Raw genomic sequence first — 20,827 nt, forward strand, 5'->3', positions numbered from 1 at the left:
ACCCATTTGCAAGGGGGGATGGAAAATGTAGTCCTTGGCTGTGTGGACAACTTTACAGCCACAATTCCATATCGTGGAAGAAAAAGCATGAATTCTGGTGGATTGCCAGTGACCTCTGCCACAGGTAGGCAGCAGGAATAGAACTAAGGCCTGGGAGGTGCTACGAGATACCCATTTTGCCTTGTGACCTTGAATAAGTCCTTCTTCTTCTTCTCTGGGCTTTTTCTTCTCTCTGGGTGATGAACATTGGAGACTAGTTGATATCTGGGGTCTTTTCCAGTTCTGAAAATTGATGCGTCAGTGAATGCTCTTGGGCTTTCCAGCTGGAGCTAAGATGATGATGGTGATTACAACGATAGTGATGATGACAGTGGTGATGATGATGGTGACGATGATGATTGTGATAGTGACGGTGGTGGTGATGGTGATTAGGATGGTAATATTGATGATGATGGTGGTGGTGGTGATGATGATGGTGACATTGATGATGACGATGATGATTGTGATAGTGATGGTGGTGGTGATGGTGATTTTGATGGTAATATTGATGATGATGGTGGTGGTGGTGATGATGATGGTGACATTGATGATGATGATGGTGATGGTAATGATAGTGAAGATGATGATGGTAATGATGATGGTGGTGGTAGTGGTGATTATGATGGTGATGTTGATGATGATGAAGATGATGGTGATGATCATGGTGGTGATAACAGTGATGATGTGATAATCATGATGGTAATAATGGTGATAGAAATGGGTATGATTATGGTGATAATGGTGATCTCGATGATAGTGAGGATGATAATGATCATTTCCAGATACTGAGGGCTCACACCCTTCCAAGCCCTTTACATGCATTATTCTATCATATTACAACAACATGACACAGTAGGCATTATGATGGTCCATTATTTAGGAACTTTCATAACAGGTTCAGAGAGGGGAGGTGATTTGCCCAAAGACACACAGCAAGTAGGCTCTTCTCGTATCCTTTTTTTTTTTTGGCTGCACTGCTTGGGCTTGAGGCATCTTAGCTCTCCGACCAGGGATTGAACCCAGGCCCTCGGCAGTGAGAGCGTGGAGTCCTAACCACTGGACCACCAGGGAATTCCCTTCTTGTATGCTTTGGGAATTTATTCTCCAAAATTCTCCCTACTTTACCATCCCAGGATATTCCTACTGGCTCCAGGGATTGAAGGTAGTAGGTTTGAGAGAAAGCTCTGGAGTTCAGTGATGGTCACATGAAAGATGTTCAATGAACAACCATTCTGGGCTTTTAATAGAAATTGCATTGAATCTATAGCTCAATTTTGGAGAAGGCTGAAATTTAAAAAATACTGAGTCTTTCTAGATAAGAATCAGTATATATTTCACTCTATTTATTTAGATCTTCCTTCATATCTTTCTGTAAAATTTTATAATTTATTCCATATAGGATTTGTACTTCTTTTGTTAGATGTGTTAGATATTAATCAGCTTTTTTGTTCGATTGTTTGTTTTACATGTTTTAGGCGATGGGAAATGCTGTCCGTTTAAAGTTGAAGTCCAATTTTCATACACAAAAATACTCAGTTCTTCAAGTTACCATCCAATCAGTTCTAGCAAGCGTGTGCCCTTGTGCAACCCATACCCTTATCAAGATAGAGAACTTTTCTATTACTTGTGGCCTTTCTGAGTCAATCTCTACCACCCTCCCCACCCAGAACAACCACTGATTTGATTTCTATCACCATAGGTTCGTTCTGCTTATTCTAAAATTTTGCAAATGTAATCTTGAAAAAAAGACACATTTTCCGATTGATCGTTGCTGATGTACCAACATGCAGTAAACCTTGTGTGTTGATTTTGTGTTCAGTAACATTGCTATTTTATTAATTCCAGTTATTTATGTGTATATTCTTTTGGGCTTATCTATGTTGGCAATCGTAGTGTCTGCAAAAATGAGCATTGTACTGATATTTCTTTCTTTTCTGTCTTTCCTTTTATTTCTTTGTCTTGTCTTACAACGCAGGCTAAGATCTTTAGTATAGTTAACAGGAATGGTCAGCGGGCACCCTTACCTTTGTTCTTATTTCAAAAAAAATCTTTGCAGCATTTTGCTCTGAAGTATAATGTTTTGCTTTTGACTTAAGGCAAAGGTTGAAGGTTTTTTCAAGATGCTCTTAATCAGGTTACAGAAGTTCCTTTCCATTCCTACTTTGCCAAGAGTTCTTTTTCCTCTCTTTCTTTGAACATAAATGGATGTTGAATTGCTACTGTGTCTTTTATGCATCTGCCATAGTTGCTAATCTCTTTTTGACAGAACAGGCCTTGGGCAAGCAACAGGATCCAGCTAATAAATATGATGTATAACACTGTTTACATCATATTTATTTTACATTGGCTTCTGCTTATAGCACTCAATCTGGTTTCCTTTGAGAGTAGGATGTTCTCTCCTTAAATACATTAATTTATGTTAAAGTTAATTTAAAGTCCATGCTCCACATAGAATGGCTTAGGTAGGCTGTGGATGTGGCAGTAATTGAGAAGAAGATACAATCTGAAGATGAAAGTGTGAGATTCACAGATACAAAGAACAGTGTGTATTGAATTGATTCATAAATGCATCTGCCTGAGTTTGCACCCCAGCTGCCTGTCCCTGCCTCAGTTTCATATCTGTAAAACAAGGATAATGATCATAATTATTTTGCAGGATTGTTGCAAGGATTCCATGATACCTCTCATATAAATATGATATATATATATATATTTTAAATTTAAAAATAAATTCCCTTTATTCATCATTTTAATCATTTCTGACCTGACTTAAATGTGGCCACATGCGTGCTAGCAAAAGCATCCACAAATATTGAGGCAGAATAGCCTCCAAGAATCTATAATTTTTAGATACAAAGGAATTAATGACACTGAGTAAAATTATAACCAGGGTCTTACACTTACATTTTAGAGCCCATAGATAACATGTGACTCATTTCTACCTTTTTCAAATGCAGAGAAAAATTTAGAGTCATTCGGAAAGAATCAAAGGCTTATGTTGCGGATTCGATTAATATAACTCACTACATTAATAGAATCAAGAACAAAATACACATGATCGTCCTGTACAGATCTTTAAAATCACTTAATGAAAGTCAATATCCATTCCTGATTCAATAAAATGAGCAAATACAAAAACTTTTCAAGAAGCTAGGAATACAAAGAAACATTTAAATTAATAAAAACATTTCTATAAGTTAGGAGTTTGGGACTAACATATACACCCTGCTGTATATAAAATAGATAACTGGGACTTCCTTGGTGGCTCAGTGGTTAAGGATCCACCTGCCAATGCAGGGGACATGGGTTCGAGCCCTGGTCCGGGAAGATCCCACATGCTACAGAGCAACTAAGCCTGTGCGCCACAACTACTGAGCCTGTGCTCTAGAGCCCGTGAGCCGCAACTACTGAGCCCGTGAGCCACAATTACTGAAGCCCACATGCCTAAGCCCGTGCTCCGCAACAGGAGGAGCCACCGCAATGAGAAGCCCGCGCACCGCAACGAAGAGTAGCCCCCGCTCGCCACAACTACAGAAAGCCCGCGCAGCAACGAAGACCCATGCAGCCAAAATAAATAAAAATAAATAGATAACCAACAAGGACTTACTGTATAGCACAGGAAACTATATTCAATATCTTGTAATAACCTATAATGGAAAAGAATCTGACAAAAAATATGTATCTGAATCACACACACCATAGAAGTCCTGTTTAGTTTTTAAATTAATTTTGGTGAGCTGATCTCTCTATATAGAAAGTAAAACTCATAGAAGCAGAGAGTAGAAGGACAGGTACCAGGGGCTGGGGTAGGGGTAGGGAAATGAATGGGCAGACGTTGGTTAAAGGGTATAAAGTTGAAGTTACATAGGATGAGTCAGTCTAGAGGTCTAGGGTACAGGCGTGGTGACTGTACTTAGTAACACCGTAAATATGCTAAGAGAGTAGATTTCAACAGCATTCATCACACACAAAAACATGGCGACTATGGCAAGAGTTGATATGTTTATTAGCTTGACTGTAGTAATAAGTTCACTATGAATAAGCATGTCAAATCGTCCTGTTGCACACCTTAAATATACACAATTTTTATTTAAAAATACATAAATTTAAAACAATATATAGACAGTGCTGGGAATGGAGCACGTGGCGGGAGTTCATGCTGGTTTCCACTGCATGCAAGGCAAAGCATTGAAGCTATAGTCAAGAAAACTGACTCCAGATTCACACCATTCTGGAGTTAAATTTCAGCTCTTCTATGGTCTTACTCATTTTGTTTTTTTTTTTATTTATCTATCTATCTATTTGGATTTTTAAAAATTGAAGTATAGTCGATTTACAATGTTGTGTTAGTTTCAAGTGTACAGCAAGGTGATTCAGTTATACATACATACATACATATATATGTATGTATATATGTATGTATGTATAACACAACATTGTAAATCAACTATACGCCAGTAAAAATTAATTAAAAAAATAAATAAAAGGGTTAATGGTTAACCCTTTTTATTGTGGTAAACTAGACATAATTTTTATCATTATATATATAAGTAAAATGATATAAATATATTTTATAATTATCAATAAAATTTTATATAAAGATATATGACTGATATATGTAACTAAAATGATAATATTTGTCATTTTAACCATTTGTGAGTGTACAATTCAGTGGCATTTAATACATTCACAATGTCGTGTAACTGTCACCACTATGTCCAAAACTTTTTCATCTTCCCCAACAGAAACCCTGTCCCCATTAAACACGAACTCCCTATTCGTCTCCCTCAGCCCCTGTTACCCACCACCATACTTTCTGTCTCTACGGATGTGCCCCTTCTAGGGGCCTCATGTAGGTGGAATCATACAATGTTCATCTTTCTGTGTTTGGCTTATTTCACTTAGCATAGTTTTCAAGGTTTATCTGTGTTGTAGCAGAAATCAAAATTTCATTCCTTTTTAATGGCTGAGTAACACTCCAAAGGTACGTATACACCACATTTTGTTATCTGTTAATGGTTAACTTTATATCTTATGAATTTTACCTCAATAAAAAAAAGGATTCAGGGGTGTACTGGCTTCAGGTACAGCTTGGTCTTTACTCGGTGGGGGGCCTGTGCTTTCTTTCTCCTCTTCTGCGCCAGTCCGCAAGCCAGATGGCCAAGGGTCAGCTTCTCCCCGGTTCCATTATGTTTTGTCCATTCTCATTTCTCTCTCCACAGTTCCTGTGTCTCAAGAATATTCGCACCTTCTTGTCTACCTGCTATGAGAAGTTTGGCCTCAAGCGGAGTGAGCTCTTTGAGGCCTTTGACCTCTTTGATGTGCAGGATTTCGGGAAGGTGAGCTGGGACGGAGCTGCCTGTGAGCTGGACACTGAGAACCCAAAGATTGGGTTTCAGTTCATTTCCATGAACGTCTACACTGGGCAAGCCAAAGCCTACTGGGGAAGGACTGGTGGGCCAGACCAAACCGTACACCAGGTGCAAAGAGCCTGGCTTAGGACATGTGGAACTGAGTTTGAGTCCTTGCTCCACCGATTGCTGTGTGACCTCAGATATGTGGCCATGCCTCTCTGAGCCTTAAGTCCCTTGTCTAACTTGAAAGTAATATCACTCCATCCTCTCTGAGTGATTATGAGGATTGAATAGAGCAAGGGGTTCAAGTGGTGGGTGCTCAGTTAAAGGAACACTGACATGCTGACGTCGGGGAATGGGAAGGTGGGAAAATCCCAAATTAGGCTCCCAGGGGCATGGGATCTAACCTCAAGGTCAGGTGCTTGGAGGCTGTGTTCTGGCATGTGGGTGGGCAACGGGCTTGCTGAGCAGCCTCGGCCCTTGTCACAGGTCATCTACACTCTGTCCGCTCTGTCCTGGACCCCAATTGCCCAGAACAAGGGGATCATGTGAGTAACTGTCTGAGCCAACAGCTCTGGACCCATTTGGCCCCAATACTCCTCCTCCTGGAAGCTCCCGCCCCACCTGGCCCTCTGGCCTCTGGCTCACACCATCCTGGCTCCCCCAGGCCTTTCCCCACTGAGGAGGAGAGCGTGGGTGACGAGGACATCTACAGTGGCCTGTCCGACCAGATCGAGTGAGTGTCTGGGACCACGACCCTGCCCTGGGGGGTCTGAGGGAACAGGACCTTGCCCTGGGGGGTCTGAGGGGACCAAGACCCTGCCCTGGGGTATGAGGGGATCAGCATCCTGCTCTGAGTGTCTGAGGGGACATGGCTCTGCCCCAGGGGGTCTGAGGGGACGGCACCTTGCCCCAGGGGATCAGAAGGGTCCCTGGTCTGGGGGAAGCCACTGGCCCTGCCTGACTCCGCCTCCACAGCGACACGGTGGAGGACGATGAGGACCTGTATGACTGCGTGGAGAACGAGGAGGCGGAGGGCGACGAGGTGTACGAGGACCTCATGCGCACAGAGCCGGTGCCCATGCCGGTGTGTTGGAGAGCAGGGCCTGGCGGGGCAGGTGCATGGGTGGGGCGCGGCCCCGGACACCCCAACACCGGCCTCTCCTCTCCGCTCTCAGCCCAAGATGACAGAGTATGACAAGCGGTGCTGCTGTCTGCGGGAGATCCAGCAGACGGAAGAGAAGTACACGGACACGCTGGGCTCCATCCAACAGGTGTGATGCTCAGTCCCCGCCCCTGCCATGCGCATGCGCGGAGCGGAGAGGCGTCATCCGTCCCATGCGGGCCTGGGGCTCTTACCTGTCCCCACTGCTTTGTATTTCTCTGTCTCTCCTCGTCTCTGGTCCTTCTGTGTCTCTCCCTACTTCTTCCTCTGTTTCTCTCTCTCTCCTTCTGTGTCTGTTTATCCCTGTCTCTATCTTTTCCTGTATCCTCATCTCTGTCCGTCCATCTCTGTTACTGTCTCTCACTCTCTAGTTCCTCTTTGTCCTTTGGCCATCTCTTTTTTTTTAACCGTTTTATTGAGATTTAATCAATATACCATACATTTCACCCATTTAACATCTATAATTTAATGTTTTTTGGTATATTCACAAGGGTGTGAAACCATCACCACAGTTTATTTTAACATTTTTATTGAAGTACAGTTGATTTACAACGTTGTGTACCACTGCTTAATTTTAGAACAGTTTTTTCTTTCTTTTTTTTTTTTTTGGTGGGGAGTGGGCGGGGGCCTGCACTGCGCGGCTTGTGGGACTTTAGTTCCCAGACCAGGGATTGAACCCAGGCCCTCGGCAGTGAGAGTGCGGAGTCCTAACCACTGGACCGCCAGGGAATTCCCAAATTGAGAACATTTTCAGCATCCCCCAAAGAAAACCCATATCCCTTAGCCATCACCCCTTAAACCCCCATTCTCCCCAGCCCCTGGCAACCACTAATCTACTTTCTGTCTCTGTGGATTTACTTATTCTAGACATTTCATTTAAATGGACTCATACACCGTGTGGTGTTTTGTGTCTCGCTTCTCTCACTGAACAACATGTTTTCAAGGTTCATCCACATTGTAGCGTGTGTCAGTGCTTCGCTCCTTTTCATGGATGGACCACATTTTGTTATTCATTCATCCCTTGACAGACATCTGGGTTGTGTCCACTTTGGGGCTCTGATGACTAATTCTGCTCTGAACAATGTTGTACAGGTTTTCGTGTGGACTTTTTTCCCATCTCTCTTTTCTCTCCTTTTCTGTTTCCTTGCCTCTGTCTCTTTCTCTCTACACATTTCTCTCTCTCGCTCAGTCTCTGTGTTTCTGTTCGTCCCTTTCTGTCTCTGTCTCCTCCTCCCCGTCTCTCTGGGACTCCTTCATCCTTCATCCTTGTCTCCCCCAACCCCCCCACAGCATTTTATGAAGCCCTTGCAGCGGTTCCTTAAACCCCAAGACGTTGAGATCATCTTCATCAACATTGAGGTGAACTGACCAATTCCCGCCCTCCCAGACTTCTGTCCAGTGGGGATGGTCTGCTGGCTTCACCTGTCCCTGGAGTGTGGGGTGTGGAAGATGAATGACATAGGGTGGGTGGATGACCCTTCTCCCACCCGGCATCCCGAGCCCCAGGCTCCCGCCCCAGCCCTTACCCCTCTCTCCGAGTAGGACCTGCTTCGCGTGCACACCCACTTCCTAAAGGAGCTGAAGGAAGCCCTGGCCAGCCCCAGTGCACCCACCCTCTACCAGGTCTTCATCAAATACAAGGAGAGGTGAGACCCAGCTGGCCAGACCAGACCTCTGGAAGTCACCCTGCCCTGAGTGGGCATTTGGGAGGCCCTACCCTCATAGACCACTGGACAGAGAGGGCTTTTCCTTCTTTGCTCATGGGCAAGGGGCTGCCCATCTCTGGTTAAATTCCCAGCTCTTCCTCTTGAGAGCTGTGTGGCATTGGAAAGTCACTTAACCTCTCTGTGCTTCTGCTTCCACATCTATAAAATCAGTGTGACCCAGGAACGTATCTCCTGGGGTTGTGGTGAGGATGGAGTAAATTGATGCTTAAAGTGCTTAACGTGGGGCTCGGCACACAGTAGGTGATCAATAAATGCTTATTAAATAAATGAACGTTGAGCAGAGACGATACACCAGGTGCTCTGATAAGAGCTCCTTGTGCTTTATCTCATTTGATGCTATAATAACCCCACGTGTGTGTGTGTGTGTGTGTGTGTGTGTGTGTGTGTGTGTGTGTGTGTGTGTGTGTGTGTGGCGTGCCATTGTTATGACCATTTTACAGACAGGGAGACTGAGGCTCAGCGTCATGCAGCTGGGAAGAGGTGGGGCTGGGACTGACACCCAGATCTGCCTGACCTTGGTGCCAGCTGCCATTCCCCGGCCACATGTCCTCTTCCCGCAGGTTCCTCATCTATGGCCGCTACTGCAGCCAGGTGGAGTCGGCCAGCAAGCACCTGGACCGTGTGGCTACAGCCCGGGAGGATGTGGCAGATGAAGCTGGAGGTGGGGGGATGGGCTACATCTTTCTGTGTGTGTGTGTGTGTGTGTGTGTGTGTGTGTGTGTCTCCCACTCCTTCCCAGGCTCCAGGGGCAGTAGAGAGGAAACTGAGCTGGAGATGGCATCCCTTTCTGTTGCAGCCCAGCCAGAAGTTGGCCCGCTGAAGGTTTGGGGAGGGTGGTACTGACTAGCCAACTGGGAGAAATGGACCAGGAGGAGATGGACCAGAATGCTGAGCCCTAACCCCAGCTAAACCCTGACTCTGGGCTGAGCCCTGATGCCAGGCTGAGGTCCTGACCCTGATCTGAACTCTGAGGGCACACTGAACCCCAGCCAGAACTCCAACCCTGGCTGTGCCCCAAGTCTGGGCTGAACCCCAACTTCACACAGAACCCCGATCCCAGCCAAGTCCTGATCCTGGGCCGAGCACTGATCCTGGACTGAACCCCACCCTGGACCCGTGTGTCTAGTGGGAGCACAGACGGGGCAGGGATGCTGAGGAATGGCTTGTGTGTGCCGTCCATCAGCTTCTTTGGTCTCCACGGTGGGGACCCTCCAGACCTGTCGATCTCCCCCTCTGCAGCCCCCCTCAGCTGAGGAATCCTGGACCTCTTCCCCAGGCAGCCTTCCACCTGGGTCTTAAACCACCTCTCACCCCGTGGCATTCTTCCTTATTTCCTTGGGGGAGAGATGAAGCTTCGGGTTCTATAAAAATCCCCACCTGCCTCTACCTCTTCTCACTCACCTCTTTCTCCAATCTCCCAGGAATGTTCTCAGCGAGCGAACAACGGGAGGTTCACCTTACGGGACTTGCTGATGGTGCCCATGCAGCGGGTCCTCAAATATCACCTCCTTCTCCAGGTGCCCAAGGGGGCGCCCAGGCATGGGTTTGGCACATCGACCTCCCTGCAAGGGCTCCTGGGGGCTGGGCTCCCCTCTCTGGGTGGGGTCATGGGGGCCATGCCTCTACGGACAGCAGAAGGAGGAGGAAGGAGCTGGTGGGCCAGGCTTGTTTGGAAGGCTCCCCAGGATGAGAGGGCAGAGGCCCCGGGTGATATACATCTCTGTGGGTCACGCAGGAGCTGGTGAAACACACGCAGGACGCAACGGAGAAGGAGAACTTGCGGCTGGCCCTGGATGCCATGAGGGTGAGTGGTCACACACAGGGGTGACGGGGACACACAGACACATACGCATTCAAGTCAGTGAGTACCATCCAGGCACAGTCATACCCACGGGCCACCCCTGCCTCCACCGCACGGGGACACACCTGTCCGCCGAGTGAGTTATTCGCAGCGTCGCCCTTGGGGACAGTGACATCCTTCTGCCAGCCGCTGCTGGGGGCTGACCCCCTGTCTCCGGCCGGGTGGGGGGGGCCCAGGCTCACCCCTCTCCCCCCCCCAGGACCTGGCACAGTGCGTGAACGAGGTCAAGCGTGACAACGAGACGCTGAGGCAGATCACCAACTTCCAACTGTCCATCGAGAACCTGGTGAGGCGGGCATGGCCAGGGCCGTGGCCACGTGGGGAGGGGGTTTGGTCTCCTGCGTGGCCCCTTACCAGACACCCTGTTTGCTGTGTAGGACCAGTCTCTGGCCCACTATGGCCGACCCAAGATCGATGGCGAGCTCAAGATCACTTCTGTGGAGCGGCGCTCCAAGATGGACAGGTGGGCGGAGCCGGCACGTATCTGGGGTGGAGCCTGGACAGGGGCGGGGCCAGGCTACTAGTTAGGCAGGTGGACAGAGCCAACACGGATCTGGAGTGGAGTCTGGGCAGGGGCTTGGCCCTATTTCTAGATAGACAGGTGGGTGAGGCCACACAGACCAGTGGGTGGAGCCTAGATGGAGAGGCGGGGCAGAGCCAGCATGGATGCGTGGGAGGAGCCAAGAACGACAGGTGGCAGGACCTGTAAAGATCACGTGGGTGAGGTAGGCATGGCCAAGTTGGCCACAGAGGACGAAAAGGGCAGGAATCCTAGATGGACAGCAGGGCGGGGGCCCAGAAGGTGGGAGGGGATCAGGCAGAGAGCTGGTGGGGACTTAAGGAGGAGCCCGACAGGGGCACCTGACCCAGCTGCTTCCAGGTACGCCTTCCTGCTCGACAAAGCTCTGCTCATCTGTAAGCGCCGAGGGGACACCTACGACCTCAAGGACTTTGTGAACCTGCACAGCTTCCAGGTTAGAGATGACTCCTCCGGAGAGCGGGACAACAAGAAGGTGAGGCTTGGAGGCTGTAACTGGGGAACCTCAGTGCTGGGGAGCCTCAGTGCAGCTGGAGCTCTCCACTTAGTCTTTGGAATGCCAGTGCGTGTGTTGTGTGATTTGAGATTTGTGAACGTGTATTTGCTTCTCCTGGGCAGCCCTTTGCATGGTAACACATGCATGGCTCTCCTGGGAGCAGACAGGCTGTAGTTGGCTTGACCCTTTTCTCCCCACAGTGGTAGGGTCAATGGGCGTGTGGTCCCACCCTCTTCCGAGCAGGTGCCTTCATTTTCAACCCTGCTTCCCTGCAGTGGACTCACATGTTCCTCCTGATTGAGGACCAAGGTGCCCAGGGCTATGAGCTGTTCTTCAAGACACGAGAACTGAAGAAGAAGTGGTTGGAGCAGTTCGAGATGGCCATGTAAGACACCCTCCTCCTCCATCTTTCTATCCTCAGAGGACTGTAGCATTTGGGTGCAGGATCTGGGAGGCAATTCTGTGCTGTCGTCTCATCTCTGCCATGGGACCACTCTGAATCTCAGTTTCCTCATCTGGGAAATGAGAGGGACAGTCTTTTAAGGTTGTATGCATCACCAGAATGCCAAGTCTTTGTAAGCTTCAGTCACCAGCCTGAAAATCCTTCCTCTTCCTTCTTTTTCTTGAGGTGAAATTCACGTAAGAAAAACTTAGACTTTTTTTTTTTTTTTTTTGGCTGTGCTGCGCGGCTTGTGGGATCTTAGTTCCCCCACAGGGATTGAACCCAGGCCCTTGGCAGTGAAAGCACGGACTCCTAACCACTGGACCAGCAGAGAGTTCCCCAAACATAGCCATTTTAAAGTGTACATTTCAATGGCATTTAGTACATTCACAATGTGCGACCATCACCTCTATCCAGTTCCAGAACATTTTCATCCACCCCAAAGGAGACCCTGCAACCATTAAGTGATCACTCCCCATTTCCCTTGCTCCCAGCCCCTGGCAACCACGAATCCGCTTTCTGTCTTCACGCATGTTCATTGCAGCACTATTCACAACAGCCAAAAGGTGGCAACAATACAAACGTCCATCAATGGATGGATGGACAAACACAACAGGGCATATCCATGCAATGGAATAGTATTCAGCCATGAAAAAGAATGAGGTCTTCATCCATCCGCACTGCAGCGTGTGTTGGTACTCCATTCCCTTTTATGGCTGAATCCTGTTCCATTGCATGGAATTACCTTCCCTCACCAGCTCCAACATCTACCCCGAGAACGCCACTGCCAACGGGCATGACTTCCAGATGTTTTCCTTTGAGGACACCACGTCCTGCAAGGCTTGCCAGATGCTGCTGAGGTGGGAGTCTGGGAGGATGGTCCTGGGTCCTGGGCTGGGTTGGCTCTTCCTCTTTGACTGTCATGGCCCTGAGTTGGGAGGGGGGAGGCCCTCCTTTGACCTTTAGCTTCTCCATCTCTGTCCTGCTCTAAAGAGAACACAAAGGGGCCCTTTATGTTGTTGGTAAAACGATTGGCTGTGTTCATTCAACATCACTGACTCTCTTCTTTATCTTCTCCCTGCATCCCAGAGGCACTTTCTATCAGGGCTACCGTTGCCAGCGGTGCCGTGCACCTGCACACAAGGAGTGTCTGGGGAGGGTCCCTCCATGTGGTCGACACGGGCAAGGTACCAGGAGACTGAAGTTGGGAGGTGGGCTTGCTTCTGCATGGAGGGTGGGGGGTTCCCATTCTAACTAGTATTTCCTTTACCCTCTCATAGATTTTGCAGGAACTATGAAGAAGGTAAGACCCCCATGCTCCTTTCCGTGCGTGGAAAATCAGGGGGGTGGGTAGGGAAGGCAGGACCCGGGAGCCCTTGGCAGTGGGCATGGCTCTTTGCTGGGTGCTCAGATAAGGGCTGAGGAGCCCTCAGGCTGGGCACAGGTAGCGATACTTGCTTTCTTGGTCTCTCCCTCCAGGATAAGCCACATCGGCGGGCTCAAGACAAAAAGAGGAATGAGCTGGGTGAGTCAGAAGGGGGCGCTGTGTGGGGCAGAAATAAATCTAGTCTGCCTCAGTGATGCTGGTCCAGGGGCAGATCTCAACAATTATATTAATGACCACATAATGCCCTGCTTATAAAGCATTTGTTCCAGTCCTAGAAACCCCAAAGGAATTTATAAATAACGAACTCAAATTCTTTGCTAGCTTTGCTCAAACACTGTGAAGGGGATGCACAGAACATAGAAATCCTTGTTAAGATGCTCTTTCTCTCCCATTTACATTTTTATGTATATGCGTACTTTTAAAACTGAAGTATAGTTGATTTACAATGATTCAGGTGTACAGCAAAGTGATTCAGTTATATCTATATCTATATCTATATATCTATATCTATCTATCTATCTATCTATCTATCTATATTCAGATTCTTTTCCATTATAGTTTATTACTATATTGATCCAGTAATATAAGATATTGAATATAGGTCCCTGTGCTATACAGTAGGTTCTTGTTGTTTATTTTGTATATAGTAGTGTGTATCCATTAACCCCAAATTCCCAATTTATCCCTCCACCCCCTCCCATTCACTTTTATTATTCACTGCCCCCCCGCCCCACCCTTCTTTTTTTCTCGCTGACAAACTCCATCTGTAGTCTTAGCTGGCTGGGCGTACCTCATCCCTTCTCGTACTGATTCTGTATCACAAAATCTTATCATAATGGAGTAGTTTCAGCAAAGTGTAGTCCAACTGGATGGTTGCAGGAGATGCAGAGTTTGGCCAAGCCAGAATTCTTTTTAGCCCAATGGCAGTGGGGAAAGGCTGGATTCTGGTATATATTAATGATGTTTGTGGGATCATAGTCGTGGTGGGTGATTTTTATTCAGCATCTACTGTATATATTGTCTGGGGCACATGGTGACTAGAAACAGTGTGCTTCCTGTCCTTGCAAAGCTCCCAGGCTGGTAGCAGGAGACAGACTTTGGCTAAGTCATTGCAGTTGAGGTGGGCGAAGTAGAGGGTTTTCCAGAGCATTCAACCAGGGGACCTGATGAATCTGAGCCTTCAGGGAAGGCTTCTCAGAGGAGGTGGCATTAAAGTGGACACTTGAGGGTAAGGAGTAGTCAGACAGATGAGGAGGCAGGGGTGTTCCAGGCAGAGGGAACAGCATGCACGAAGGCTAGGAAGCACGACGGCAAGGCATTATTAAAGAACTTGGTGTGGCCAAGAAAAATAAACTCTTTGCTCACAGTCATACAGAATCAGTGTAAAGATTCAGTTTCAGGTCGATCTATCTATCATCTATCTATCTATCTATCTATCTATCTATCTATCTATCTATCTATCTATCTATCCAGATACATAGATATCTAGCTGTAGTTCTATATCTACAGCTAGATATAGATACATCAGTCTTATTTGTAATAGTCAAAAGTTAGAAACAACTCAAATGTCCTCAATAGTAAGAACATATATATATATATGCTATATATATAATATAATAATACATATGTATAAAATCAGCTTTATACAAAAATGCATATATCAGCTTTATTGGTCAAAAACCAGACAACCCAAATGTCCTCAATAGGAGGAAATATATATGAGTGTATGTGAGTCTCTCTCTATATATATAGTTAAACATAGCCAATACATATATGTTCGTATATATGTACACATATATACACTTGCTCATATCCATTGTATATATAAATATATAATTTTCTATTGAGATAGAAATATTTCTGTGTTTTGTTTTTTGAAATATTTCTATTGAGATAGAAAATACATACCATAAGGTGTATAAAATGAATAAATCTTAAATGTATGGCTCACTGAATTTCCACCCACGTAACCGCCATTCAGATTAACGTATAGAACATTTCCATCATCGCAGAAAGTTCTACTGGATGGTGTTGGTCATACTCACTGCTATAGTCCATCCTGCCTCCCAGAGGGAACCACTGTCTGACCTCTATCATCATAGATTAGTTTTGTCTGCCCTTGAACTTCATCCACATGAACTTGTACAGCAGGGACTCAGTTACTGCATACGAGTGCGGCTGCCTGAAGCAGTCATTTGTTCTTCTTCATTGCTTATTGTATTTTGTGCTGTGTGTATCCATCTCCTTGAGGACATTGGGTTTGTTGCCCATTTTTCTGGCTCTTGTGAAGACAGCTGCTGTAAACATTCTTGGCTGTGACTCTCTGGGACCTATGTTTTCATTTCTCTTGGTGATCTATCGGGAGTGGAATTAGCTTTAGCTGATACAGCCAAATAGTTTTCCAAAGTGGATTCCTACGGCCATGTAGGAATGGGCTACGGGGTGGTGGCCACCCTCCCTGTTTTTGCCAAAAAAATTATTTAAAGTATTTTCATATGAAAAACTTCTTCAAGGGAAAAAAAAAAAGTAGAATCCAGAAATCCAGGTGACTCCCAGTTGCTCCGTCCACATCCTCGCCACCACTTGGTGCTGCCGTATTGTCTGTCTTTTTAATTTTCGCCATCTTGGTGAGCGGTGAGACTCAGGTTTGAAAGTCCCGGACTACCAGCCGTACTGTATCACCACCTCCCCTCCCCTCCAGGCCTGCCCAAGATGGAGGTGTGCCAGGAGTACTATGGGCTGCCTCCACCCCCTGGAGCCATCGGACCTTTTCTACGCCTCAGCCCTGGAGACATTGTGGAACTCACCAAGGCGGAAGCCGAACAGAACTGGTGGGAGGTACAGGCTGGGGCTGTGGGAGTGACGGAGAAGGACCTGAGCTTGGGGTCAGGGTGTAGGTGATCTTGGGAATGGGATCATGGCACAACTGGACATGGCTGCTCTGGGGAGAGTGACGTCTATGGGGATTTCTGGGGCTGGCCTGGCCCTTCTGAGCTGGTGGTCTTCCCAGGAAGTTGATACTGATTGACACCTCTCTGGGCATCCAGGCCGTGGAGAGATAGATGGCCAAGCAGAGTGGCCATTGGGTGAAAGACACACATGTTGGATGCCTGTAACTTCTCTGTCCATCTTTCCCTCCCATCTTCTTAGGGCAGGAATACGTCTACCAATGAAGTTGGCTGGTTTCCCTGTAACAGGGTCAAGCCCTACGTGCATGTGAGTGTCTCAAGTCTGGTTGGAGAGAGGGCAGGGGAGTTCAGAGAGGGTCCCGCGACCCTCTGCAGCGTTGGGGAGACTCTCCTGAGATCAGGAGGGGGCCGTCCATCATGGCAGGTCACTCCCTACCTCAATGACTGAGCCCAGAGTGGGGGCCACCCTGGGAAAGGTGACCAGTCCTTTTCTCTTTGTTTTTTCTTGTATGAAGATCCTCTCCATCATCAGGAGAAGAAGCAGGGGTCTAGAAGGTTGGCCAACCCCTGCCTGCCTTCTGGGGCACTGAACAGAGTCCTCTACAGGGTCACTCCCCACCCCGTGCCTCCTTGCCCAGCTTTTGGGAACAGACCTGCCCACAACTCTGCCCGGCCCCTGTCCTTCTTCACCTGTTCCCCGCTCCCCTGATTCCCTCATCTTTTTTAAAAAACTTTATTTATTTATTATTTATTTTTGGCTGCGTTGGGTCTTCATTGCTGCCCGCAGGCTTTCTCTAGTTGCAGCGAGCGGGGGCTACTCTTCGTTGCGGTGCGCGGGCTTCTCATCGCGGTGGCTTCTCTTGTTGCGGAGCACGGTCTCTAGGCGCACGGGCTTCAGTAGTTGTGGCACGAGGGCTTCAGTAGTTGTGGCTCGCGGGCTCTAGAAGCGCAGGCTCAGTAGTTGTGGCTCACAGGCTTAGTTGCTCCGCAGCATGTGGGATCTTCCCGGATCAGGGCTCGAACCCGTGTCCCTGCATTGGCAGGCAGGTTCTTAACCACTGTGCCACCAGGGAAGCCCCTGATTCCCTCTTCCTGATGATGACTTAATATCTTCCCCACTCTTCCCAAACCTTATCCTCCCTCATGACCCTGCTGCCTGCTTCACAGACCTCATAGGAGCCTGCAGAGGGAAAGTCCCGTTTTTGTCCCTTTCATTTTATGTAATTTCAGACTTCCAGAAAAGTCCTGAGAATAATGCAAAGAACTTCCATACATCCTTTACTCAGATTCACTACCTGTTAACATTTTGTCCCATTTGCTCTATCATCTTTCTCTGCACAATTTATTTATTTCAAAATGTCTATTATTTATTTTTCCTGAGATACTTCAAAGTAAGTTTACAGACGTATTTCTCCTTCATCTCTGAATATCTCCCAAGAACAGGAACCTTCTCTTGTATAATCACAGCATGATTTTTAAAGACATGAAATTCAACAAGGACATTATACTATTATATAAATTATTATATTTAATATAAATCATTATATATTATGTAATCCAGAGTACATGTTTATACTTTTCCCAAAAATATCTTTGACTTTTTTTTTTTTTTTGGCTTGGGTCATTTCTCCACTGTGGAGTTACATTATGAATTTCCAACTCCATCCTTTCCTGCGAAGTTATTAGCAGATATTCTATTGTAAAGAAGAACTGTCTCTTCTAATCTATATATCTAGGTATTATATATGTATGCATCTATTTATCTATCAATCATCTTTGTATCTATGTATCTGTCAATCATCTGTGTATCTATCAATCATCTATCTATGCATCTATCTGTGTATCCTTCTGTATCTGTGTATCTATCAATCATCTATGTATCTATCTAATAATCATTTATGTATTTATCTGTGTATCTGTGTATCAGTCAGTCATCTTTGTATCTATCAATCATCTGTGTATCTATGTATCTGTGTATCTATCAATCATCTGTCTATGTTATGTATCCATCTGTGTATCTATCAATCATCTATGTATCTATCTAATAATCATCTTTGTATTTATCTGTGTATCTATGTATCTATCAATCAATATTCTATGTGTCTATCTATGTATCTGTGTGTTATCTATCTCAGGAAATGTTCCTGGATTTTTATTTTAAAATTGCGCCACCCTTGACCAATGGGAGCCCCTTCAGGCTGGCTCTTCTGTCCTTTCGACATGTCCCCATCATTCTTTGAGCCCTTCCTTACTTTCTAGCACAATAGCAGACTTCTCTTGTACTTTTTCTGCCCCAATCTTGGAATCAACCATTTTCCCAAGGAGCCTGGGTCCTTTCATTGGAACGTGGCATTCGGAAGCCAAGATCTGAATGTCTCTCCAATTTCTGCCTACAAACGTAGCTGCCTCTTTAAAGCTGGTTCATTTGAGGGTGGACCGATTTCTCCCCCTGGATTCTGGGATTGTATTTCCACTGAAACGCACAGTGCCTGGCACAACAGGCCCCCAATAAATGATAGTGGAAAAAATGAATGAATGAATGAATGTAGTGCCCTGAAGCCTGTTGCGTGCTGGACCCTTTGCCCTGAGTCTTGGTCTTTGTGTCCCCAGGGTCCCCCTCAGGACCTGTCTGTTCATCTCTGGTAAGTAGAACCACTTTTTAAATTTTCAACTTGGGGTGCTTTGGGGTGGATGCCTGGGCTGGGCATTGGGGTGGGGATGGGGGCTACCAACCAATCAGTTATTCATTCTTCAAACCTTGGGCATTAACTGCTGGCTCCAGCCCTATGCTGGGGGCTGCTGAGGAGAGAACAAACAAAAGAAGGTCCCTGACTTTGGGACATTATGTTCTCACTGGAAGGAAAATGATGGTGATGATATGATGGCAGTTCCCTCTCCCCACCCCCACGTCCCCTTTTTTTAAGCACCTACTACTGATAGAGCAGTGAGGGATGGAGGTTTTCAGTGTTGCTTTGGAGCCCACTGACCTGGGTTCAAATCCTGACTCCAATATTATCCAGTTCTGTGACCTTTGGCCAGTAACTCAACTTCTCTGTGCTTCAGCTTTCCTCTCTGGAAAACAGATGAATAATATCTGCTTCATAAGGCTGTTAGGTGGTTTCCATGAGCCTATAAAGTGCTTAGCTCTGTTCCTGGCACACAAAAAGCACTTTATTATCTGTTATTATTAGCACCCGTTGTTACGACTGCATTTCATGCATTCTAAAATACACATTTTTCTCCCCCACGTTTTAACATCTCTGGCATTGGAACGGCTCTTACAATGAGTGGTGTCTGAGTCTTCTGCTTAATTTTATGGGTAGTTAATTTTTATTTCATAATTGCCCACGAAACCACAGTGAATTTTACAATCATTGGCATCTTAGATTCGGACATGCTATGGTATTGTTTTTATGACCGTGTGTCAGCACTTCAAGGACACATTCAATTCCGGTAGTAACACTTTGAAGTACGTGTTATTCTTACTCTTTTTCTGCAAAGGAGGAAACCGAGGCTCAGAGAGGACAAGTGATTTGTTCAGTATCACAAAGTGAGGAAGTGAAGGAGGTCGGATTCGAACCCAAGCTTGGCTGACTCCAAAGCCTGACCTTATTACACAAAGGGCATAATAACACACCCGTGTCGTGAATGCCTACCATGTATGAGGTGCACCAACTGCATTATTGCCGTTTGTCAAAAATGTCCCTCTGTGATGGGCAGTTTTATCTCCTCTTTTCAGAAAAGGAAATTGGGGCTCAAAGTAGCAAACTCAGTTCCCGAGGTCACAGAGCAACTAGGTGGCAGAGCCAGGATTTAAACCGTGGTCACCTGAGGCTGTGCCCACTCTGCCCCTGCCCTGCCAGATGTTGTCACCAGGTCACGAGGGCCAGAACTGGATTGAGGAGAGTGAGACCCTGACTTTGGGTGCAACATTTAAGGGGGTGCCAAAACGCTCAGGCATCGAGATCCATACTATTTTAATGCAATATTTTAAAAAATCGAAAGCAAGGCAAAAAAAATCTGTGATGAGCAAAATACCAAAACTGTAAATAAAGGCACAGGATATGATAGGGCTGGGAGTAGGGAAAGGTGAATTGTGGTGAATCAGGCAACTGCAGAGTCAGATCTTGTCCTTATTTAAAATTTTGACATTTTGCTCATCACAGATTTTTTTTGAACTTATTTTTAAAATTGAGGTGAAATTTACATGACCTAAAATTAACCAAAGTGGCATTTATGTTAATATTTAAGTTTATATTACATATTCACATTTATGGATCATATAATTATGTATTATATAAAATTAATGCATATTATGCTATATATTTATATTTATAGCATATATTTGTATTCATATTTATATATTATCTATATGATATATTGTGTATAATTAACATACATTATTTATGTTATATTCACACTTATAAATATAGTCCTATTCACATTTACATGTTATCTGTAATTATATAGTATATAATTAATATATATTGTTACATATTTACATTTATAGCATAAACATATTTGTATTTATATATAATAAATAATTCATATTTTATATGATAAATGTATTGTCTATAGTTCATATATATTATTTATGTTATATATTTAAATTTATGGCACAAATGTATGCATAGTCCCACATATATTATCTATAATTATATAGTATATGATTAATATATATGTTATGTATTTACATTTATAGCATAAACACATTCATGTTCATATTTATATATTATTTATAATTGTGTTATCTATAGTTATATTTTTATGTTTATATTTAAATTTATGCCATAAATATATTCATGTCCACACTGATATATCACATATAATTATATATTATCTATAATTAATATATGTTATTTATGTTATATATTTACATTTACAGCATAAAATATTCATAGTCACACCT

At 45.3% G+C, this 20,827-nt stretch overlaps 1 protein-coding gene across 1 annotated transcript in view; it reads left to right on the top strand.

Moving 5' to 3' along the window:
• VAV1 (vav guanine nucleotide exchange factor 1) overlaps positions 1–20,827 on the top strand; it is a 50,902-nt gene that overhangs the window by 20,936 nt on the left and 9,139 nt on the right. Inside the window, 22 exon segments of the mRNA XM_004277280.3 lie at positions 5,262–5,378; positions 5,883–5,941; positions 6,061–6,129; positions 6,372–6,480; positions 6,572–6,667; positions 7,849–7,917; positions 8,101–8,204; positions 8,846–8,930; positions 8,932–8,946; positions 9,707–9,802; positions 10,021–10,089; positions 10,346–10,432; positions 10,524–10,609; positions 11,027–11,159; positions 11,456–11,565; positions 12,381–12,482; positions 12,712–12,809; positions 12,903–12,925; positions 13,102–13,147; positions 15,711–15,847; positions 16,160–16,225; positions 18,529–18,560. Of these exon segments, the coding sequence (XP_004277328.1) occupies positions 5,262–5,378; positions 5,883–5,941; positions 6,061–6,129; positions 6,372–6,480; positions 6,572–6,667; positions 7,849–7,917; positions 8,101–8,204; positions 8,846–8,930; positions 8,932–8,946; positions 9,707–9,802; positions 10,021–10,089; positions 10,346–10,432; positions 10,524–10,609; positions 11,027–11,159; positions 11,456–11,565; positions 12,381–12,482; positions 12,712–12,809; positions 12,903–12,925; positions 13,102–13,147; positions 15,711–15,847; positions 16,160–16,225; positions 18,529–18,560 (1,808 nt within the window).

Source organism: Orcinus orca, chromosome 3 (assembly GCF_937001465.1).
Source record: "Orcinus orca chromosome 3, mOrcOrc1.1, whole genome shotgun sequence".
NCBI lineage: Eukaryota > Metazoa > Chordata > Mammalia > Artiodactyla > Delphinidae > Orcinus > Orcinus orca.